Source organism: Anas acuta, chromosome 2, assembly GCF_963932015.1.
Source record: "Anas acuta chromosome 2, bAnaAcu1.1, whole genome shotgun sequence".
In the NCBI taxonomy this organism is placed as follows: Eukaryota; Metazoa; Chordata; class Aves; order Anseriformes; family Anatidae; genus Anas; species Anas acuta.
The window spans coordinates 120,673,305-120,698,695 of NC_088980.1; the positions used below are offsets into that span (position 1 = coordinate 120,673,305).

Consider the following 25,391-nt stretch of genomic DNA (forward strand, 5'->3'; position numbering starts at 1 on the left):
ACTTCCCCGGTGTGGCCAAATACATCAGGTCACAGCCTGTGAAAGTTACCTGACCTACTGGTGTATGAAGAACACAAGGATCTTTTGTTTGTGGGATTCCACTATGCATAAGGACATGGAGGCTTTGTTTCCATAAATTTCTTTATTACAGCAGTGAGGAAAAAAATAGTAATGCAGTTAAAGTGGGCAGGAGTACTTCTGAAAGAGAAGTCCTAGCTTTAATACTAGAGCCCACATACAAAAATCCCTAAATGCTGTGCAAACTTGCACAAACATAGACCACTGCTTTGTTCCTTGGCCTGAAGGCATATGTTAGATACACAAAAGCAATATGAAACAAACATAGGGGACATTTATTCAAAAAGTATTTGTCTTAATCTCCACAGCAAAATGTAATTACTCGTCAGTTGAAAATGCTTTATGCAACACTGGCCTATTATGAATCATATTTCTTTGTCATTGAGTATAGTTATAGAACATATACTGGAGGATGGTATATAGGCCAGTAAACCATCTCTCTCACACCAAGTTATTACGTTAGATTGTGAGCTGCATTGATGCATATTGCCAAAATGTTTTTCTGAGTATCTGTACTATTAATATTCACCAGAACTAAAGGACATTTTAAAAAGTAGTTTGGAATCTTGTTGAGAATTGAGTAATTTTATTTCTTTCTTCCTAAAATTGAAGTTATAACAAAACATTTTTTCAGCAAATGAAAAACTGATGCATTTGGAAAATGGAAATCTAAACACAACAGTAGGCTGTGGTGACTTAGAAAATAGTGATGATTGTTTCAGTCATTACCATGCACTTCAGAGAGATGTCTGAATGGCTTATTTTAAGACATGGGGCTAGGCAGCTTCTAGAGAAAAAGAGGCATTTCTTATTTCTTAGGCATTTCAGAGTTTGGCATATACTAACGCCTCAGTTGGACTCCTCTTCATATTGAAGGGCTGAGCATAGTACTTGAATCATTCAGTGTCTTGAATGTGTGGGTCAGGTGGGCTGCAAGGCATTGGCTAAATGCTCCAGCTAGTGTGGCTCTTGTGTGAAGAGGAGCAGTCTGGGGCCTACATACAGAGCTTGGAATTGCATTGCTCCCAAGCTGGCACACATCTGAGCACCAGTGCAAGGAGGAAACTTGTATCTTGCTGGTACAGATGCAATATTTTTTTGTGTGTAATGAGTTGAGAGCAGAGATAACCAGCAGTGGTCATGCAAGGTAGATTTGAGAGATTTTTTTTCGTGTTTGACTCAGGGCAGAAACTTTCCACTGTATGCTGGAAAATGCTGCTGGAAAATGCTGCAAAAATATGTAACTTTTTATACTCATTTTAGGGCAGTAGATCAGCCACAAACAAAACATTGGCAACAAGTATTAATTAGGTACTATTTAATAATTGAACTTGATACTCCAGAAAAGAGAACAAAAAACTTGTGATTTGAATCCATTCTGTGTCAAAGTCACATGCACAGTTCTTGCTGTAACATACTAGAAATATGTAAATTGCCATTTTGCATAATCTCTTGAATCAGCTGCTTTTCTATATTAAAATGCAGTCATAAACATTATACATGTCACATTACTTTAAAAAATACACAGTGAAAACATTTGGGCAAACACTTGTTTTGAAAAATTTGGCATAAAATCTTCCCATTGAGCATCCAGTTTTTGTTATTTCTCTCTGGAGATTTTTTTTTTTTTTAATGAAAAAATTTTATTATGCTTTAATGAAAGCTTCAGGCATATGAATAAGAAAATAATCTTACAAGTTATTCACAGTCACACTATTGAGTCTTGATCAAGCGCTGCAGTACCACAGGATGCAATTTATTAGTGATTCTTATCAAAAGAGAAGAGATCTCTAATTGCATAAAACAGCTAAGGCTTAAACTGAGTTTACCATAATGAGCAACTGGGTACTACAAACATATCCTGCAGGTAATGAGAGTTACCCCTAACTCTAAAAGGTATCCATGAGAAAACTGGCTCTTTAAAATGATATCACGCAACATGCAAATGCTTGCTCCTGCTACCTTTGAAAAAGTTCCCTTTTAAAAGTTCTCTGTACAGAAAGTGATTTTACTCTAAAACTCATTTCCAGCTCCACACTGAGAGGCAACTCCTAGCCCAAAACATAGGAAACGGAGGATAATGAATCTCTGTAACACACTCATCAGTTTCTCCCATCATAGCTCAGTGGGCAAACACTGGAGCACACAGACCTCAGAAAATGAAATCCTCTTGAATTTTCCCATTAAGCTAAACCCATTCAGCTTTTGTCACTGCCAGAAATCCCAATACTTCACTTTCTTACTCATTTATTCTGCTTCTTTTTGCCCATTAGAAGCAAAGGACAAGCTACGTTTCCCACCTTGAAGATAGAAATGAATTTAAAATGGACTATCCCTGAACAAGGTTCTCCTTCAAGGGTGTAGACAAGGAGATAAAGATAAATGGCAGGAATGGGCAGCACAGCAGAAGCTCCCTTGATGTCACATTAAGTCTGGTTTCTTCATTGGTCTTGGATAACTCAGGGAAGTTCTGTCCCTTAGGCACCTCCATCAGTAAAATGTGATTTATCTACTTGCCGGTCACCAGGTCTGTCACAAGCATGAGCTGAGACTCATTCCTGCAAGCACTTGTATACATTATTTTGTTCGTGCAAAGTAATCCAGTAAGCAGTAGTAGAAGCTATGTTGCCTAGGAGGACATTAAGTGCTAACAGATCCCATGGTTTCTCAGGATCAGACCTTTAATGGATTTAATTATTTTTTTTATGGATTCAACATAGTAGCTATGCACTAAATATTTTGAATGCATTTGAAATAAATAAGGAGTCACTTCCCTATTCATGTTTAAAGAATGTGTCTCAAATAGTTTATATAGACCAGAATAAATAAATAAAAGGTGATAAAGGTGAAAATGAACAAGAACAAAAATCACAAAATGAAGCAAAAGGATCCCAGTAAGTGTTTTGCAGCAGCCCTCACTAGCATGTGCCTGTTCTTGCTTTCAGGTCCCAGTCGGTGGTGGAAGCCGGCACGCTGAAACACGAGGACCTGGGGGAAAGCGAGAACACCCAGCCGCTGCTGGCCCTGGACTGAGCTCCTACTCGCCAGTCATGGAAACATTCACAGACTTCCACCATACCAGAAACACCAGAGCACACGATACACACTCACACATGTGCACGCGTTTTGCTTGAGAACAACTCCTTCATGTTTCTTGCCCAAGTAATAACTGCCACCAGCCATCTGTCTGTCCGCAGGGCCAAAGCTGAACAAAATTTCTATTGACACAGGATGTAAAAGAAGACACAGCAGGGGTCTGTCCATATGTAAAGAACTTGTTTTTCTTTTTTCTTTTGGTCTTGTGGCATTAAAATATTGGAAGTGGTGGGACTGCATTCTCCTTTCAAAGATAGCAGGGAGTGTCAGTAGAAGTTTTCCTGAAGCCGCCGGCAGGGATGCTCGGTTTTATAGAAACCAAGGTTATACATGTTTTAAAGCAAGGCATCTTAAATTTAAAGTCTGTGCTGAAATTAGCAGTTTAAAGTGGTTCAGAGGGCAGAAATAGCAGCATCTATAGCGTGCTTGAATTCTACAGAAGGATTTAGCATTAAAAATAAATAAATAAATAAATCAATGCCAGCATAATGCCATTCAACATGACACTTTGTGATTGCCTCATCCATACTGCTTATAGGGGGTCACTTATTTCATATCTAGCAAAAATTATTCTTAACTTCTGAAGCCCTTATAAAGCTGTCAGCTAAGTGGAAGGAACTGTGTGGGCAGCAGACAGACAATTTGGAATGCAATTATTTAATTTTAACGATGTGTTTTTCCACAGGCAACTCCGGAGCCTATTAGATGTGTGTGTGCGTGTGTGTGTGCGTGCGCAAGGGGCGTACTAGGGAGACCCATTGGACACATTCACCAGTGATTAATGGCTCAATCCAGATTTTTTCATTTAGGTCACAACGACAAATGAAAGCTCTGCAGAGCCATTTACCCCCTTCCCTCCTGCAGCCAGTGAAAGGTGTAGCCAGAAGGGTATGCTGATTGCAGTTGCAGGCCATGGTTAAATGAGAAAGAAAAACTTAGAATTAATTATTCAGTGCAAGCATCTCCTAGAAAGAAATGTGGACAAACAGAAGAACTGAAATGCCAAAGATCAGTTTGTTATCTCTCTCTTTGCTCTACCTGCAAAAAAGAGTCCCATCCCTTCACTGAAATGGAAACCAGATTAAAGAAATAAAAGAAAAATCGTTATCAAGTTGCATGTGCAGTGACTTTATTTCCTAAAACAGTTACAACCACTGTACACACCTTTGTCTTCAATTTAATTGCCATGCATTGACAATTACTAGAACACGCGGTTGGCACCAACATATCAAAAATAATAGTGTAAACCGTATATAGATAAAATGAGATGATAATAGGCAGCACAAGAGCTTTTCGTACAACTCTGGAACATCCACTGAATTCATTCATAAACACTACACTGAAAGTGATGGTCTAGTTCAACTGGACATGGTCATCATTAACAAATGGAGCAAATAAATGCTGCCTTCATTTACAACATTTTAAGCCTGCACAAGCAGAAATGACATTGACAGACTCTGTTAACACTCCTGGGATTTACCCGCTTGTGTACGTACAGAATAACCTCATTCACAATAAACTTCTGCAGAAGTGTGTTACTGATACAAAGCCTGGCCTCCATAGCAGCACATCTTTAAGGCAGTGAATGTTCCCAGCAAGGCAACACAGGAATCAGAAAAAGAAGCAGATGCTCTGAGGCGTGCAGCAACATTAAATAAGACGATTGAGCCCATTTATCTTTGGAATTTCTTCCATTCCCCCTCCCCTGGCATAACAACCTAGTACAGAAAACTGCTCTCCTCCCCCCCATCATGAAGATGCACAGACATTGGGATTTGTCACAGAGAACTTGCTTAAAGCGTAAAGTAAAACAAACAAAAATAAATGAGACAGACATTGACTACTATACTGCAGCATTAATGAAGAACTACACTTTGGTTTGCATTTTTTCTCTGTTAAGAGAAACTTACCGCCACTGCTATTGAATCTTTGTGATGACCCATTACTGTTCTTTCAAGTGGGAGATGTTTTGCCCAAGAACTGTAAATATCACTGAAATCTAGCCCTTGAAGATTAATTATTGAAGGTCAAAATTATTTACTTTTTGACTGTGACATGAATAAATAAATATAGATATATAGGGCATCATATGTAACTGTAGGATCTTATACAGATTCTGTGCTTGCAAGCAAGGTAGCTACAGGCGGGAAGGAATCCACCTCTTAACATTGTGACAAGTACATACTACCTTACAAATAGGAGGCTATACTGCCCTGCTCTGGCACTTCCCTCTGTAAATACATCTAAAGAACAAAATGTTTAATTTGCAATGGCTCTCCATTTAAAAAGCATTTCCATTCACTTCATCCATTGGCATTTTCAATGTGTAAAAGCTTTTTCAACATGAAATACTGGATGGCAAAGAGGAATACATAAAATAATATACCACTTATTCGCTGCCTAATTTCCATGTTTTGCTATATATATCCTCACCATTTATGTACTTGATTCAATAAATGTATCTAAAAAAAAGAGATGCTCTCAGCTCCTTGACAGGTAGGCAGATAGTCGAATCACTTTAGCATTGCAGCAGCAATTCACAATACACCTTGTCACATTCAAGGCACTTAAGATTGCAAATGGCCAATATGTCATTATAAAATTTAATGAAGAGTGCTACTTTGGCACACACAAATTTTGGTTACATTACTTTGATCTATTTGTTGATTGCAACCTGAAAATATAACGTAAGAGACTTCAAAGGAACGATGAAACAATCTGAAGGACAGAGTGAATTTTTATAAATAAAGCTCTAAAATTTTTAGCATTGCTTTAGTGTTTATTCAGAGCTATAGAAACTAAAATGCAATATTAAAATACTCCTAAGCCACTAGTTTTGTTTAAACAGTTCTTGATTCCTCCTTTACAAACTATTTCTTTATTTTACAGAATTACAAAATAGTTTATAATTTGTACTGCGTTATCACTGTACAGAGATACAAAAAAAGCCTGACTTAATTTTTTAATTTTATTTTACTATGGCCTCTTGATATAATGGGTACATTATTTCAAGTTTTGTACATGATTCTCCTAAAGCTCTCCAAAAGTATTTCTGTATGCGTTAAAGTGTGAAACAAATCTTTTCAGCTTTCATGATGATTAATTGAGAACTGTTACCTTCTTGTAGATGGTACTCTGTGTTATTGTTGATTTGGAAAACACATTAAAGCCTAATTAACATTGCTGCCTAAAACTTACTCTTGATCAGAGGAGTATAAGTATGTTTTATTTATTTTTAATTGTCAAAAAAGAAATTAAAGTGCACACCTCCAGAAACTGGTTACAACAAATTATGGTGCAATCACCATGTGTTATGTGGCATTACAAGATTTAATTACTTAATAAAATACAAGTCTGAAAAGCATTCAATTGACGGAAATGCAAACCTGTATTTTGCTTAGCAAATGTTGCATTCTGATCATGCCATATGTGCTGTAGTGCCTGTAATACTTAGGTACCATGACGTTGTCTCTGCAGTACAAAACCACTGAACATTAAAGAAATAAGACAACTGTTCAGTATCCTTTGGACAATGAAGCCAAAGTTGTAAAGACTAAGTAACGTTAATGTCTCCTTGCATAGTACCTGTCTCTCACAACCCATGCTAGAGACGCCACTGCTCTTAACAAGCTTGATGAGAGCTGAGCATCCTAGCACACCTATCCACACCCCACTGGTTTTGCAGGTCAGTTGATAACAGCCAGTCATAAACATCAGTGCAACCTCTGGTCTGTCTTCCCTTTTAGTGTTCTCAGAAGTTAACAGTGGAGGGTCCTGCACCCTCCATCTCCCATGAAATAGCAGAGATGCAAAAATCAGCAGATTGCTTTAAACATCCACAAAGATTTCTCTCTTGAAAATAAGGCCTTTTCACCATATAGTAAATTCTGTATGGCAAATACAGAGTATGTTGTAAATGGTATTGTGATAAGATTGCTTCAGTATTCAACATGCATTTCAAGACAAAGAGAATACCATAAGCTCAATTAAAGGATCATTCAAGCACTCTGTAGGATGCTGGCAGCAGAAGTTAATACAAGTTAACCTGAAGCTCTTTGCTTTGCATTCTGGCAGAAAACCTTGAAGGACTTTGTCCATCTGTTCCAACCTCAAGGAATTCTTCATTAATATTTTTCTGCTGAATGACCATCCAACCTAAAAGGAGCCCGTGGAAGGAGGTGCCTCAGACTCTTGCTGGGTAGAAAATAGTTATCACAACACAAGCTTTTATAACAATAGGAAGAACAGCAGCTCACCACATAATCTTAAGAACTGTTGAGCACTTTAACATCCAAGTCTACAGATGTCATATCTACTCAACGTCTTCCAGAATCGCATTACAAAATTGAAGGTCACCTGCTAAAAGAACTATTTTGTTTTAGAAGAACAACACTAAGAAGCTGATTATGCAAGTTTCTATTCTCTTGCTTCCCTGGAAATGCAAAGGCCACAGTTGGCAAAAATGAAATTTGTTCATATACAGTGTTTTCCTTCTGCTTATAGCTAGAGATGCACTTTGAATATACATTATTTTTAAAAATAGTGGTTAATTAAAAATTTGTTCATAATTATGCTAGAAAAATAGGTAGAAAAAATACAAAACACACATAACCCATTCACATTATCTACAGTTGATAACATAGGGACATGTTTTACACCTAAAGCAGTTAACATTGCAACTGCACATGATTTTCAAAGTTGATTGTATGCATACGTCTATAAATAACACACGTGCTGCTACCCAGATAGAAACATGGGAAGCATTTTCTGGATGTAGTATAGCCAATCTTGTGCCTGAACATGGCCAGGCAGGTAACTGATTGGTTTTATATGCATAGTACAGCATGGCAAAAACATCCGCACATTCCTCAGCTTGAAAAACCCGACCTATTGCTCTTTGGCTGACAAGATGTGTATTTTCAGACTTGCAGCCAGAAAAACAATACATATCAGTGCTGTATCAGTGTGGAAAAAAAAAAAAGAAAAAACAAACAAATAAAAACATGGCTTGCCTTTTTTTTTTTTTTTTTTAACTCAAGTCCTCTGTAATTGTAAAATGCCATTATCATCTTTTCTAACCCTTATAATACTGGTATTCCTCATATGCAGGATAAATTAATCCTGCATGCTTCTATTTGAATACTCTGAAGGGTCTTCTCTCCTATGCTCTTCACATCAGAAGTAAACCCTTATATAGCAGGAAGGGTACGTCTCTGTTGTGCTGATAACTCGGGGTGCCACACATCAACAATAAATATCAGGCGATAATTTTCAGCATCCTGCCACACTTCATGCTCGAAAGAGTCATCAAAAATAAGAACTTTCCCTTCTTCCCAGGTTCTGCAACACAAAAAGAGAACATGTGTTAGTGTAGTGTTTGAAGTGCCATGGCGGTTTTTATAGGCAAGATATAATTAAGATATAAGAGTACCTCAGTCTTAATTGACATAAAAGTAGAGAAAGATCAGTCTAATGAAGCTTCATATTATTGAGGGATTGTTTTCTCTTCCTCTGCATAGTTATGCCCATATGTGCCCACATACATATTCAGACATTTGCAATATTTGTTATTTATTTAATTTTAATGAGCTTAGTCCAATAACCTGGGAACATTCATCAAGCTTAGAGGTACTGGTACAATAATCAACTTCTCCACTTTTCTAATCAGATATACACATAATGAGTAATGGAAACTGGCGGTATGATGAGCAATATGTTTTGAAAATAAATTATGCTACATCAGTCTGCTTTTTCTGAAAATCAGAACAACAGACTTAAGCCCTGATCCTGCTTTTAATATCAAGGGTGTTATCAGTCTTGTCCCATAAATCCATTTAAAGCACAGAGCCTACAAATTTTTCTTCAGGGGAAGGTTACAATGACATAGCGTATGCTAGGTCAGGTTATACTTTTGAAGCTGAACTGAAAGGATGAGGCCACATAATTTAAACCTCTTCTGCTTGCCAAGTAATGCTAAGGCAGAGGAGGTCACTGAAGGGGACCTAACCACTCTGGGTGAGCATTCATTGTTACGTGGAAAAGCCAAGTTTTAACAGCAAAATCTTTCCAAGATCTGCACCTCTGTTAGGCACAAAAAGAGAAACATAATTTATTCAAACTGGCTTATTTTCGAGAAACTCCATTGTTTGGAAAAAAAAAAAAAGAAAATTAATATTAATGGGGGAATATTAATGGATGAAAGAATCAGTACTCCTTTCAGCTTTATGAAATATAAAATCACAAAATAATTAAGGTCAGAAGAAACCTCAAAAGATTATCTGTTCCAAGCTTCTGCTGAGAGCAAGTCTTACTGCAAAGTTGGATCTAACTTTGAGGCTAGATGAGATATCTCAGGTTATTATCTACTGGATTTTTGAGTATCTACAGTGATAACCATTCCATCATCTCTTCTAGTGTTTCACCAGCCTAATAAATGAACATTTATTTCCTTGTGTCCGTTGTCTCAGAGAATCATAGAATATCCTGATTTAGAAAGGGCCCACAAAGATCATGGAGTCTGAATGCTGCCTCCACACAGGACCACCCAAAAATCAGACCGTGTGTCTTGAGAGTATTGTCCAAATAATTCTTGAACTCTGACAGGTTCAGTGCTGTGACCACTGCTCTGGGGAGCCTGTCCCAGTGCCTGACCACCCTCTCGGTGAAGAACCTTTTCTTAACACCCAGCCTGACCCTCCCCTGCCATACCTTCATGCCATTATTAATGTCTCATTCTATATCTACAAACCTCCAAAAAGAGTCTGTCTTGTGCATAGTTTCCCACTGTTAGCTGAAAACAGTAACCAGGTTCTCCTTTAGCCTTCTCTTTTTCAGACTCCAAATTCTTTGAGTCCACTCAGTAGAGGACTGGAGCATGTCAGCTTTTTTTATAATGTCAGCTTTTTTAAACCTAATCTGCTTTTTCAACCTCCACAGGAGTCCTTTTAGTTTATCAGTGACTTTCTTGTGCTGAAGAGCCCCCAGACTGGACACAGAACTGCAGCTACTATATCTTGTGTTCAGAAGAGAGGGGAAAAATTGCTCCCCTCAAACTGCTTCATCAAAATGACAGCACACGTTGCTTGTCCTCTAGGACCTTCAGTCGTTTTCTGCAAAGCTGCTCTCTATCCAGTCATCATGTATCCTATACTGTTGCAAAGTGTTAATCTGTTATCAGTCTCAGGACTTTGCATTTGCCTGTGTTGGACTTCATGTAGTTTCAGTTGGCCCACTTCTCTAGCCTGTTGAGATCTGGATTCATAATTTTGAGAAGAGGTTTAGTGCCTGGTTAACTGAAGAGTCAGTGCTGAAAAAAAATCAGCATATGATCAGTGAACATTAGCGTTAATGTCACCACACTGTAAAATGTGCTAGCCATTTGTCATTGTCCCTCTGATCTCAGACTTCTGCACTTAGACACAGCAGCTGGTTGTGTGTTGCATGGTTTGTCTATCATAAAGTCAAGCAGTGGCATAAGCAAAGCAAATTTATTTTGCATTGCAACAAGACAGAAGCACGAGTCTGATTATTCATCCAGTCTCACCCAAGAGGGTGCAACAGTCAGTCAAGTCACTAACAGCCAATGTTACCTTCTAAAATCACTCTGCAATGACTACATAATAAAGTTTTTCAACAAGATCCCTTGGGAAGCAAAGCAGTCCATGAGGATTGATATCCTTAAAAGGAATTAGGAACTGCAAACAGTAGTGCTGAGAAAGAAGCAAAGTTAATCATAATCAAAGATGGAAATATATTGCTTAGCCGATTCATGTGTTCATTCACATGGAGATTTTCTTCATTTTTTCTCCCCCAAAATCGGGGTGAAAATGAGATTCAGAGTCCTAAGTCATCTATGTATTTTGAACATTTAACTCAACAAAAGCAAAAAAACAACACTGATGGGGCTGTGCTGTAATGTTCTGAAGGGAAATGGACATTGAGATAGAAATGACCATCTGACCATATTTAAAACAGTGGACAACCAGCATAACAGTGAAAAATTCACACTGTCTTGCATGTGGACATCAGACACGAAGGCCCACATAACGAGCCTTTTGCAGGTTTCAAGTATAATCATGTGTTTTTTTTTTCTGGTACCAAATCATCTTTCCAATAAACAAAAATGTTCTATGTCATACAGGCCCCAAGTCTCTGTTACTGCACTAGAATTACATTGGTATTATTCCAGTCAATGCTGTAATGTGGCAAAGAATCAGGCCTTTTTTTTTTTTCACCCTCTAAATTAAATCAAGCCTGAACAGGACTGCACTAAATAGCCTGAAAGTGTAGCTCAGTAAAGGACAATAAAAACTCCAAGCATCCAGATGAAATAGCTTCAGAGGTTAAAAGCACGGATCTATCATTTGCATCATACTGGGTCAGGCTGCTTTGCACAACAAAGAAGAAGTCATAAAGTTGACAGAACTATTAGCCCCTTTTGGATAGATTACAAAAAACACCATTAGTATGCAAATAAATATTTTCCAGATGCCTTCATGGTGTGAGAAACACTTCACAGTGGGACCACAGGGAGGATATTATTCTTGTCTGGTGCTGAACCACTTTGGGTTAGGGCTTTATGTCACCTGCACAGCTGTTATTTCACCTGTCACAGGTGAGATCTTGGACCAACTTCTGCTTAAGGCTGTAATTCTGCAGCTTTGTTTCAAAACATGATGACCATGTCTGACAGAGATGTTTGATTTCGATAACTAGATATTATTTACCTCCCATTTTTGTGCACTGTACCCTGTACTTTACAGAGCTGGGACTTCAGAATGGCCCAACAAGCTAAAATTACTATAGCTGTGCTGAATAACATGAGGTGCACAATCTCCTAGCAGCAACATAAAGACTCCTGTGCAAGTGATGGAGTAAAATTCAGTATTAGACAAAGCTAAGTTGCGTGTACATCAAAGGATGAGCTGAAGAGTAGTATTTCCCCTCTAAACACCTACACTGGGTGGCACAGAGGTAACTGGGCACAACATTCTCATTATTTCTCTATCTTGTATCAGTAGTGGGATGGGAAGCCAGAAAAGGAAAGCATCGAAGCACTGACCCCTGATACACTAACCTTCATGCCTGAGCCAGCTGAAGTTAGAAACCACTAGCTTCCTACTGCTCTGAACCAGCAGGAGAGGAGGAACAGAAAATGCTAAAGATATGTTTTTCTCCTGACATCATTTCTTTCCACAGTAGTTCACCCACCTCCTTCATGGAGAAAGGGATGTTAAAAAACCCACCCTTTTCATGACTAGTGAACATACCTTTTCAATGTTTTCAGTGAAGAAATTCTGTCTTTGACTATGAATATATAGCTCTTGCCAAAATCAACTAAAGCTCACACATTCCAAAACAGGCTGTAGTCAGCTCTTGAGTGGAAGTTTTACATTTCAGATGAGCGAGTCTGATGCATAAGAATGAGCCAGATTCAGAAGCCTAGACACTGAAGTGCTGTCTGCAGCATACCAGCAGCAACATACGTTTTTCCACTCTGCCCTGCCACATCCCTGATGCTGAGGGGCTGTTGCTACCAGGGGGGTGTAGTTACATTCATTTTCCAAACCACCATCCCTGCTGTTCATACTAAGACAAGGAAGGGTGGCCAGCCTAATGAGTGGTGAGCTGTGGATACCTGGTCTCTTAGAAATAGATAAAAACCACCACTCTGTTCACACAGGCTACTGAACAGCCACCTAATGGTAACGCCTTTCAGCCCGCACAAATCTGAATTCGTTACAGTGTCCTGCAGTGAAAATACCCCACATCTCCCTGTTAGTACTCTAAGCCCATTATCTACCTCTAACTTCATCCAAAATTGTATTTTAAACTTGTTTTGGATATTGAATTGGAATGCTGGAAATAAACGTGTGTCACAACCTAGGTAGTGTATGTTTTATACCTTAATAGTCTGTCACAGTCAACATTATGTTGGTAGGAGCCCTAACACATCTATAGCGACATTTTTAACAGATGGATACTTGTATCCTCAGAAATTCTAAAAAATCCTTGTTGTAGTTATTTTCAGATGTTGGGAAAAAAACAACTTTGCTATATATTACAGTCATGCAAGCATGAGTGGATTTCTCAATATCAAATATAGCTGTACATTAGTACTATGCAAATATTTCAAAATTAACACTTGTTGCACTCATGCTACAGACAAGACAAAATCTTCAAGGTAGATATATAGAGATACATAAATATTAACCATTATTAGAAGTCCATGTAAGTCTCAGCAAGGTAAGTCTTCGAATAAAAAAAGTAATATAGTTAATACTATATTTTCCTGTGTTTAATAATATCATGTAAAAACCTAACCCAATCCTAACTTAGGTTTAGGATTTTCTCATATTTCCCAGGGGAGTATATGGTCTGATTGTAACATCTAAGCCATTACTTTTTCTTTTTCCTTCTTGTTTTTTTCTCTTCCCACAAAACAGAGACAAAACTGGTTTCCAAGTCAGCATAAATTTCTCCCTAAAGGGACAAGAATTCTTACTCAAAATGTACTTTGTATAAACTTGCTACCTGTGTAACTCGTTGTGCCAAACACTTTATAGATGTATTCATCTTTAAATCAACTTCAGTTGGAATATTTTTAATTGAGTTATATTGAATTAGAACAAATGTTTCAGCTAGGAACAATGCTTCTGCAGAAATACAACAGTATTTGGTCACAGAGGTGAAAAGGCAGCTATAGCTTAGTCTCAGCTTTTGCTGAATAAGTGAAGAATTCTAAGGCAATAAAATAAAATAAAATAAAATAAAATAAAATAAAATAAACCTCTGTTGGCAAGTTTATTAGATTGACATTGTAAATGTAAACACAGACATTTCATAGACTAAAAACAATGTTATTTCCACACTATAGCAGAAAAGAGCAGCTTTGTTTCCAAAGATCCTTCTGGCATTGTTTGACAACTGACATTTATATGTTTGTAGCAAGAGTGAGGGTGTAGGTTGCCTGTTTAATGAAATACATAGCACCTCCTGATCAGTGAAGCGCCTCTTTTCCTTCTTTTTATTACATGCAGCACCACAACTTCCCAGGGTTGAGAAAGGTGGGGGAAAATGAATGACCGAAGTGGGGAGGAGGAGGGAGGGTGAAATACCTGTTTTCTTGGGCACACCGAATTCTGCAGCCTTCTTTAGGTATCACCAAGCCCAAATGCATCCTTAGCCGACAATTGGTGGGCCCTGTGTGGGGCCATACATGAGTCCCTGGATGCATTACAGAATACTTGATCTGCAAGGAGAGAGAGAGGACGACTTCAACAAAGCCATTTTCACAAGCATACTGCTACACATTTAGGATTTCATTACATCTCATCCACGATGACCAATCAGAGTGCAATGTCACATTTTGTTAGCCTCAGCAACAATCGCATGATTTTACATCCTGAAGGTGTTTGATACTACAAAAAGGCAAGTCTTGTGGTGTATGTTTGCGTGCACACTTTTAATTTTGTTTAAAATAATCAGAACTGGATGAAATGGAAAGATTTACAGACACACTTATTTAAAAGGATGGACCACAGAAGGCACAAGTCCTGTGTTACCTGGTGTCCCCTCTCATCTTGCCAAAGCGATCGGCTCTGGGACAGATGCATTCTGAAGTGGAGCAGGGGATCGGACAGGCAGGGCTAATTTTTCCGGCATCGAGCCCACTTGAGGGAGCCGCCAGGACCCGGCAGCCCTCGAGAGGGAGGTGAACGAGGTGCGAACAAGGCATAGGCGGAGCCAGCAGCGCCCGCTCCCCGGCCGTTCATAAGCTGCCCCTAGGGAGCGCGGTGACCAGGACAGGCAAACAGGGCATGGCGCGGCAGAAGGGCGTGGGACGGCAGTTAGCACAGGCAGGGCGAGCAGGAAGGGCAGAGTGTTCCCCCCGCCCATACGAACACCTCCTCTAACGGTGGTCTACCGCTAGCTCAGCTGCAGTGGTGTACACCAGGCACAGTGCTCTCTCTATGAAGTCTGTACACACCCAGACCGACTGCCCGCTCAAAACTGCGGCAGTTCAGGTCTCCAGGTGCAGGGAGTGCCTGAGCCTGTTGCTACCACCTGCGGGGGGCAAAGAGACTGTGTGCGTGAGGTGCGAGCAGGTGGACGACCTGGTCCGCCTCATGGCAAGACTCAAGGAGGAGGTTGAGGGATATCAGGGAGTGTGAGCGGGAGACAGACTTGTGGAGCAAATCCCTGCATGGCTTGAAGGACAGGTACCGGGGTGAGACACCCCAAACAGGGGTGTACCCCCTGCCCTGTTGCTGTCAGGCAGAGGGAGGGGACCTAGGAGTTGAGGAGGAATGGAAACAGGTCCCTGCTTGACATCACAGGCGATGCTCCCCCCCCCCCACCGGCCCCACCTTCCCAGGTGCCCTTACACAACAGGTTTGAGGCCCTGGTGCTTGAGAGACCGGTAGCTGAGGAAGAGGCAGAAAGTCTACCCAGGAGGATGCCTAGGGCGAGGAAGTCGAATCCACGCCTCAGGACTGCCTCCACCAGGACAGAAAGAAGGGTGATTGTTGTGGGCGGCTCCCTTCTCAGGGGAACAGAGGGACCTATTTATTGGCCTGACCCTACCCATAGGGAAGTCTGCTGCCTCCCTGGGGCCAGGGTCAGGGACATTGCCAGAAAGCTTCCCAACCTGGTTCACCCCTCTGACTATTATCCTCTTTTAATAGTCCAGGCTGGCAGTGATGACATTGAAGAGAGAAACATGAAGACCATCAAATGGGACTTTAGGGGACTGTGACAGTTAGTGGATGGAGCGGGAGCACAGGTGGTGTTTTCATCTATCTGTATGGTGGCAGGGAGGGGTACAGAGAGGACATGGAAAGCCCACCTGATAAACACGTGGCTCAGAGGCTGGTGCCAACATAGAAATTTTGTTGTTTTTTTTTTTGACCATGGGGCGCTTTACTTGGCACCTGGCCTGATGGCCTCAGACAGGTCCCTATCTCTAAAGGGAAAACGGATCCTAGGCCAGGAGCTGGCGGGGCTCATTGAGAAGGCTTTAAACTAGGTAAGAAAGGGGACGGGGCCAAAACAAGGCTTGTTAGAGTTGTGCCGGGGGAACAATGGCAAGACAGGGAGAGAAGGCAATGGCCCAACTAAAGTGCATCTACACTAACGCACGCAGCATGGGTAACAAACAGGAGGAGCTAGAAGCCATCATGTGGCAGGCAGGCTACGACTTGGTTGCCATCATGGAAATGTGGTGGGACCACTCTCATGACTGGAGTGCTGCAATGAGGCTTTTTTGCCTCAGTCTTTACTGGTAAGACTGACCTTTGGAAATCCCAGGCACCTGAGAACAGCAAAGAAGCCTGGAGCAAAGACTTACCAACAGGTTAGGAAACATTTAGACAAACTCAACAAATTGTTCCATTGACCTTGATGGGTTTTACTCAGGAGTGGTAAAGGAGCTTACTGATGTCATGAGTCCACAGACAGTCTTGAAATGTCAGGCAACCAGGTTAGGTTCCTGAGGACTGGAAGAGAGCAAACGTTGTTCCTGTCTTCAAGGCAGAAAACAAGGACGATCTGAAGAACTACAGGGCAGTCAGTTTCATCTCAGTGACAGTAAATAATCCTGGAAGCAGTTTCCAAACACTTGGAGGAAAAGAAGGTGATTGGGAGCAGTCAGCATGAATTTATGAATGGGAAACCATTCTTAACGAGCTTTCTACAGTGAGTTGCCTAGCTTGATGGATGAGGGGAAAATTGGTGGGTATTGTTTATTTCAACTTTAGTAAGGCTTTTGACACTGTCTGTAGAATAACATCCTCGTCGACAAACTGATGAAGTAGAAACTAGGTAAGCTGACAGTGAAGGGGATGGAAAACTGGCAGTTCAGCCAGGTTCAAGGATTTGTGATCAAAACACAAATTCCAACTAACCAGAGGTATACCCCAAGGCTCAATACAGGGTCCAACACTGTTTAATAGTTTCACTAATGACCTGGATAATGGAACAGAGTACATCCCTTGGCAAGGACAGAAAATTGAGGAGAAAGGGTTGATAAACCAAATGTTTTTTGCTGCCATTCATTGGGACCTTGACAAGACGGAAAAAGGAGCAAACAGGAATCTCATGATATTCAACAAAGAGAAATGAAAACTCATTGGGGAAGAGTAACCCCATGCAGTACTACAAGCTATAGAACTGCCCGGAAAACAACTGCACAGAAAAAGAGTTCAGGGTCCTTGCAGAGAACAGTTTGGACTGTGATTCTACAACCCAATGAACAAGAAGGATGAATATCGCATGACAGTGGTGAGAAGCACCTTTTCAACTGAGAAATCTGCATTTCAGGATAGGACAAGGTAGCTTTGATAAATCTTGAATTTTAAGACATTTCTAGCTCTCCAACAAAATGAGCATAAGAGAACGTGTATCTAATGTCTTAGCTGTTCCCACCATCTGAGGTTTCATCTTACCAGCAATTCCTTATAAAAGCAAGTGATAAGCTCCAGTGGCTGTGGTGAACACAGATGCTCTATTCTGTTGCCTCTGCTACAGTGAGATACATTAGCTTGATTGCCCTGTCAGACCCTAAAGCAACCCAAATAACTGGTACTGCCGGCTATGCAGAAAAATTATTCATACCCCACAGAAAATACTTTTATAACCCTAATAATATGTGCAATGTGGAATGATTACTGCCATGTATGCTATCTACCCACGCAGATCAGTCTAGAAACTTCTATGAGTCTCACATACATGTATGTGCTGTATTCAAGTACAATACAAATATTTAAATATTCCTGAATCACAGACAGGTTATACTACGGTTGTAAAGTAAAACTCTGACAAGTTTTACCCTGGCATATTGGAACGACAAAAAAGATGAAGAAAACAGTAACTCTCCTCTCTGGCATAGATCCATTTTCAGCTGTGGTGCGTCAGTTTTCTTGGAGTTAGCCATACTGACTGTGATGACCTCTTAAGTCACTTAAGACTAGGTTTAGGTAAGTTATTACTATCAGTTGACCCATGGTAAATAACTACTTACCCAACATGAGCTCCCTGTGATCACAAGGGAAAATGGTTTTACTAAAAATTCCATAGAAGTGCTTCAGCTAATATATTTTATCTCATATTTGCTGAAGGCTATTACAGTATCAACTTCATTGTGTGTCTGAGCCATCATTGAATATATCAAGGTCATACATTCCTCTGTACACATTTCTTAACATCACCTTTTCACAGCTTTAGGGATTTGCAAAAATGAAGAAGTTTGGCAGGTACCTGCCCTCTTCGGCAGCCTGTAGCTTCTGGGAATCTTTCCAGCAAAGCACACGTTTTCGGAACACCTTTGCAAGCATTCTCGTTTTTTCTTCCTGGTGAAAATAAGAGATTGAGCATTCATAAGTGCAATGAACAAACAGTCCCTTGTATTCTACGTTGCAGAACAGCAACAAAGCTGTCAAAGAGCTGACACCAAAAGAGGTAAATAATATCATACACATTTTACAAATTATGCAACAGCAAGTGCTTACATATTGTAATATCAAAGTAGCCTGCCACTTCTTTGCTTTTGAATTATTTGTGAGAAGCAGGCTTTCTACCATTTTAAACATGATTCTAAAAATATGATTATACTTTTATTAATGATTAAGTAGATCATTAAAGTATAATCATTAAAAAGACAAAAAATGCCACCAATATGATACCATTTCAACATCTGATTATATTTTTATACACCTTGGCTTTTAATATTTTATCTTACAGCACTCTTTCACATGTAAAGTCTTTTAAGAAGTTCAGGTCAATCCAGTAATTGAGACTCCCACTGCAAAGCTCAGAGACAGAACAGCAGGCTTATTAAAGCTCACATTCTATTTGCCCATACCATTTCTGAATGATGGATCTCACCTAGCTGGCAACACAATATTGAGAATATTTCTTCTCCTGCTTTCTTGTCTTCCCTCAGGCTGATCTGCACATGCACTACCATGCAAAATTTTGGCAGCCTTGCCAGGAAATGAGTATTACCCTCAAGGGATTCTTAGAAATGCTCATGGGCTACATGGTTTAGAATAAAGAATTCCTGTTCACTGTTGCTGGGGTCTCAGACACTATTTTATCAGCTCATTTCTTCTGCAGACTTAAATAACAGGTACAGTGATTAAAAAAACCATTCCAGAAAAAACTGTGTTGATACTCCTTATTATGCTATATTAATGTGAGAAAGTGAAACTGGGGTAAGTGGAGAAAGAGAAATACAAAATGTTTTACCTTGTTGCCATAAAGTAAACTGACTCCAGTCTCCCTTTTCTCGCAGGTTCTCATCCTCGGGCAAGAAGAGGCTTTGTTTCTTATCCATCACAGCAAGACCCTCATCCCGAATAAGCTTCCAATTTTTTTCTAAGGACTGTTGTGAGAGCCATGTTAGTTCACTGAGAACTTACTGCATTTTGCTTTAGTATCTTATTTTTTTTTTTCCCGCCATTAACTTTTTTTTTTTATTTAAAAGTACTTAAAAAAAAAAAAAGAAGAGTTCATCATTATCAAGTTTCCTTATGTCAATTCCCTTATGACAAGTTAAGGCAGGAAAACCAACGTTCGCAGTATTCTTCATATTCAGTTACAACTGTATTGTAAAATTTCAGTAATCCCCAGCCTCTTGCAGATTAGGCCTCACTTTAACTTGCTTTTTGATTAGCCTAAGGGCTCTTTAACAGATAATTTTATGTTGCAAGCTAAGAAGAGTATTGATCTTCTTAAACACAGCACATGCTACCTGGAAGCACTCTTGAGACTAGAAAACCACTCACATAACCTGAAACTCCAAGTGTTGACAGAACATCCTAGTTCAAAGAGGACAAATGCAAACATGCTACTCAAGTTGACAGTTATGATTTAAACCTTCAGAAAGGTTTGCAAAGATTCTCTTGCACATTCTGATGCTATTGGAAGAGATCAAATACGACTTGAAATGCCAAGTGACAATTTATGGATACAACCATTAAAAATGTGTAAGCTGCCATGTACTTCATACATACCAAACCCACAAGACTGTAGAGTTAAGATTTTTGTTCTCTGCTGCCTTAGGACATTCAACTTGTAGAAATCTGGTAAATTAGAAACCTTGTATTCTACCAGTAATAAGTCATCTTAATGTTACAGGAAGATAAATGAAAAACCCACTGTGTAACAATGGATCTGGATAATAATGATGTGACTTCCATTTCCCAGCTGCTTATGTTACTCACTAAACCTTATTTTTGGTGAATAGTTTCCATTTTTCCTTTGTGCTCTTGAACAAAGCATTTCTGTAAAACATTTTCAATCAATTTGAAACTGGAAATAGGCTAAGGTGTGTTCCCACATCGCTTCTTTGTATGATGTGTAAAGATGAGTAAAACTCCGAAATCTTTGTAACACAGGTCACACAAGGTAATATGACTGCCCCTTTTCAGCCATATGGTTATTAGCTTTCACCACTTAAACTAAACAGTTGCATTTTCCACTTCAGTTTCTTTCAATTAAAAGACAAGCTGATCCTGCAAAGTAGGTGGTACATTGATATATCATAAAAGGTTCTGGAAACAGCCACATAATACAGTGACCATCTCCCAGTACAGCAAGCCTACAAACACTAAGATCTATCAAAATTAGGATTGTGCTGGTGTTATTTCAGTACTCTTTTTCTTCCTAGCTAATTGCGTTCTCTCATCCATCAGCAAAGGGGAAAACAACTCTTTGTTTTTCCTACTTCATTCACCCTCTTCTCTCCCATTGATGGGTTTCCTTAACACTCCTTAACAATTAACATTAAGTAGAAACATTTTCAAAAATATCTTCCTAAAACTGATTATTTTTTTTTTTTTCTGAAATGCAGGGTACAAAACAGACTGAAATTTTCCATCTAATCAGAGATGAACAGGGGAACAGAGCTGGTACTGATTCAGCACTATCATTTCTACACAAGGAAATACCAGCTTGCATACCTGAATTTGTACTGGCTGCAGATGAGAAAGAAATGAAAAACTTGCATTTATATAGGTTTCAATTTAAAGTGATACAGATCAACAAAATTGGAAAACTTTGAAAGACATTACAAGTGCTTCTCTGTTTCCTCAAACTCCTAACCCTTCTTCTGAAAAATAAAAAGGTAAGAAGGAGCTTTCACCCACACAGACAAGAAGATGCATGAAGAGCACTGGTGGTGCACAGAGATTCACATAATGGCAGCTTTGTCACCTCTAATTTTCCTCAAGTGACAGGCTGAAAGTCAACCTGCAAAGTTGTGTGTTTGCCTTTTAAAGCTCCTTCCCTAGTACATTGGATACAAAACAATTTGAATAGGTATCATTGATTTTGAGCCAGCTCTTAAACGGTATTAGATATAACTGCCACTGAAATCAATAATGTCTCTGTACTTGTGAGAAACTGGACCCCCATCTGTAACACTATGCGTTACTATGAGCCATAGGCAACTCCTATGTAGAAAGGAAGGGGAGAGTTACAGGAGTTCAAACACAGCTCAGCCCTGATATCCCTGATTTTACAGAATCTTAGGCCAACACTGAAGGGCAAGAATAGATAAAACCATTAAAACATAATGGCTAAGTCCAGGATGCAGACTTCAGGCTACAGAACCAAGAGCTAGCATCTACAGAAAAAAAAGCTAAATATGCTCATGCTGCATAATATGTAGGGATGCAAGCCTTAGGCTGCAACAGATTCATATTGTGTTTGGTGCAATATCTTGATTTCAAATGAAGAATCAGGTGGCAAGCAGCACTTGGAGCATATGTACTTGTTTCCTACCAGCTGATTCCCATAAACCTCCATATGGCTTTTTAAACACAGTTCCTAACAATAATGTAAGTTTACAGTTACTTTACATCTGGTCATAGTGTAGATTTTATTGGCAAAGAAATTATTGTATTTAAATAGGGATTTCTTAATATTGGTTTATTTTTATGTGTGACTGTATTATATTAAAAAATCCTTTTTCTGCGCTGTCAAACCCTTTTCAAGGTATGGTCATAAATGCCACAGACAGAGATTAAGAGTTTACTACTCCTCATGTGAGGCATAACTACTGACCACACGTGCATTTCAATCCACTGGGCTATAAAATAAAATCGTGGTGGTGTCTCCACTCCATTTCACTTTGTTACCCATACAGAATAAGAAAATATTCATGATAGTTACGGTGCGTTAGCTGGGGACCTCCAACACCTCTGGGCAAGGGTCAGTATTTAAAGCCATCCAAAACACAGTCCTTGCACTAATCTGGTCACTCACAGTGCTTAATCATCAGGATGCATAAGCATTATCTCTGCTCTTTTAGGCTTCCTTAAGGCATCCAGCCACACTTTAAATGCACAGTTTAGTTAATTTTTGCCATCAAATATGAACATTTAGATTTTAGTAGCCAAACAATTGAGCCTCAGCTGTCAGTCTACAGAAAACATTATGGATTCTGCTGTTGCCAGTACTTTCATTCTCTTTCTGTGCTTTTCTTGCTGCACTTGAAATTTTTAACTAATAAAATATAAACAATCAATGAAAATTGATGGCATAAGATCTACTTTAATCAATAAGCTATTCACTGTAGTATGCTGTTGGCAAAGCATCCTCTGGGTCATTTCCAAAACCAAAAGACACAACAAAAAGAAAGGACAAATTTACCTAGGTCATTTCCTATGCATTTCAGCCTGGTGAAAAGTGTCTAGGGTCCAACAGCATTGTACCGCTTTTATTTATTCATTTATTAACTGAGTACCAGAATACAAAAGAGTGCTCTACCAAGGTTCCATAAAAGATACCAGAGATGATGCAATGACTTTGTAACACTTGCAGAAGAAAGCTAATTGCCCCAAGGGAGGAGGATAGGTTTGCTAAGGTAAAAGCAAGGTTTCCTTTCAGTTGAGCTCAAACAAGAGTTTCTGGACTCTCCAAAGTCCTGAACTACCATAGATCAGAAAATTAGCAGAACATTTCTATATAAATCACTTGATACATTTCCTGATTTAAAGGTTTATAGTTTCTGTTCCCTGAGAAATCAGGCCCTCCTTCCTATTCTTTCAAGGAAACTACAAAAATAACGTAATAACACAACACACAAAAAAAATTAAGCATTAACGGGCAGCTAGAGAGATCTACTGCTGCCAGCATAGTAGCACTAACCAGGATTTACCACCATCATACACCTCCTTTTAAGTGTTATAGAGACATTCTCATTCTTTCTAACATAATCAAGCCAGGTCTGTGCTCTAACATTACTGACTACAGCTGTGCTGATGAACAGAATGAGCAAAGACAGAGGTGTCAGAGGATGGCAGAGAACCTTTAGCATTGCCTCAGCTAGCCACAAGTAAATCCTCCATTATCATTGTTAAGCTACTGAGACATTGAAAGGAGTTTGTTCATATTCAACAATAAATGGTGAAATACAGGGAGAGAGGATCCAGGCCTCCTATGCTTTGAACTTCATGAAGAAATTTTCAATATCAACTTCCATCATTTGGATTTGGAAGCATTTCCCACGCTTTCTGCACGAATGGAAGAGGAATGTAAAGAGATGAAGTAGCAAGAAATAATTGCTGGTTATTTTTTGCTGTGTGGAATGTAGAATTTTTATTTTTCTTTCTTAATAACTAAAGCACATACAGAAGCTTGAATGTTTCAGAAATCAATAAAACAAATGTCTTCAAAGATTGTTTCTACTTTGTGTAAAATGGTACTTCAAATTTGCACTTGCAAGTGTTTATCGGTGTTAGAATTGAGCCTGCTCTCCTGCACAAATTCAAGTACTTTTTGAGTTATGGGGGAAACAACAATGCAAATATATATCTATTTTTCTGGTAACTTAACAGTTTGGATTTATACTTTCAACTTTGAAAGGTATCTTGAAGAATTGCCTCCCCCAAACCGAGATACATAAGTAAATAAATCAGCAGTCAGACTTGATGACCTTACTAATAAAACACATAAAAATTACCACAAAAACTCGTTAGTACAACAGAGTAAAGAAGCTTCAAACACAGCAGTTCCAGTTATATTTTTCAAATTCTTATTTTGTTATATTGAATAAACACTAAAGCAGCACCTATGAGAGGCAGGAGGCAGTTGTGCTTTGGAGATCAGGGTGAACTTCTAACTAACTACGTGGTTCATCTAAAATGTTCTTCTAGGAGACGTGCAGAATGCTGATCCAAACCAAGTCCTCTACAAATGATCCCACACATGTGAAAAAAATTATTTCAAGGTGGATCCCTGACCATTTTATAATAGGAAATTCATTTTTTTCATCCTTCAAAGCTGACTGTCCCTTCCCACCAATAGCACACACCTTTACCTATGTGATATAGAAATTTGGATGGTCTACGTGTAAGAGACACTAAAACATCACTGCAGACATCTTTAAAACATTATTGATATGATATGCATTCTTTTCCTTTTGTTTTGCAACAGTACAAGAGGCTCCAAGTCCCTCCACCTCCTTTATATAAGGAAGTATCTATTTTTACACATACCTCATGAATGAGTCGAACACATGCACATTTCAAATTTTGCCACATGCTACTCTACAAAGCTTTTTTTTTCCCCCCCCAAGAGTGAGATTACAGTTGAATGATTACTCTTTAATCTAAGTTTCCTAACCTTACTTATACTGCCATCACCATTACCAGGAGGAAACCTTTTTAATTTCTTTAAAAATTATAATTCTTTCACAGCAGGTTTCTAACATGTTATGTAACGAAGCATAATGAAACAAGTTTCACTGAGTGAAACCGTCTCGTCAAACAAGCATTTATGTTTTTAAATTATTTGTGCAGAAGAATTTTGCTAAACCACGTTAATATTCAAAGCATATGCAAAATGGGTACCTCTTCCCCCTTTTAAAAAATTATTACTGTTATTATTATTTTAGAATTATGAAAGATTTGCTCAAGGGTTTATAGTTACAAAAACATGAATTTTTGAAAATATAAATTATTACTATGAATAGTAAATAAACTACATGTTTTGTATCAATTAGAATTTTAGTTCATTAAAGTTTTTTTTTATGCCATTATCTTTTACTGAATCCATCACTGGGAGACAAGTTTACACTTGTTTATTTTATGCAATTAAGAGATCCCAAAGAAGTCACCAAGTATTATATAAGGGACAGAGAACACAGATTATTCTAAGTAAAAAATTGACAATGGTTGTCCCAGCCATTAGCGGAGTTTGACCTTATTTTGCAT

The 25,391-nt window shown here is 38.9% G+C and overlaps 2 protein-coding genes across 20 annotated transcripts in view; one reads left to right on the forward strand and one right to left on the reverse strand.

Moving 5' to 3' along the window:
* CLVS1 (clavesin 1) overlaps nucleotides 1-3,636 on the forward strand; it is a 107,230-nt gene extending 103,594 nt beyond the window's left edge. The window contains exon 6 of the mRNA XM_068671969.1: nucleotides 3,024-3,636. Within this exon, the coding sequence (XP_068528070.1) occupies nucleotides 3,024-3,111 (88 nt within the window). The 3' untranslated portion in view covers nucleotides 3,112-3,636. The remainder of the gene's footprint in view (nucleotides 1-3,023) is intronic.
* Nucleotides 3,637-4,278: 642 nt separating this feature from the next.
* Nucleotides 4,279-25,391, reverse strand: part of ASPH (aspartate beta-hydroxylase) — a 114,398-nt gene continuing 93,285 nt past the window's right edge. For 17 of the 19 annotated variants that reach the window (XM_068671962.1, XM_068671957.1, XM_068671951.1 and 14 more), the window contains 4 exons: nucleotides 19,420-19,555; nucleotides 18,430-18,521; nucleotides 14,292-14,425; nucleotides 4,279-8,514 (listed from right to left, as the gene is read on the reverse strand). In XM_068671962.1, the coding sequence (XP_068528063.1) occupies nucleotides 8,364-8,514; nucleotides 14,292-14,425; nucleotides 18,430-18,521; nucleotides 19,420-19,555 (513 nt within the window). In that variant the 3' untranslated portion in view covers nucleotides 4,279-8,363. Of the gene's footprint in view, nucleotides 8,515-14,291; nucleotides 14,426-18,429; nucleotides 18,522-19,413; nucleotides 19,556-25,391 lie in introns of those variants that run through there. The other 2 variants (XR_011093028.1, XM_068671967.1) reach the window with 2 other exon arrangements.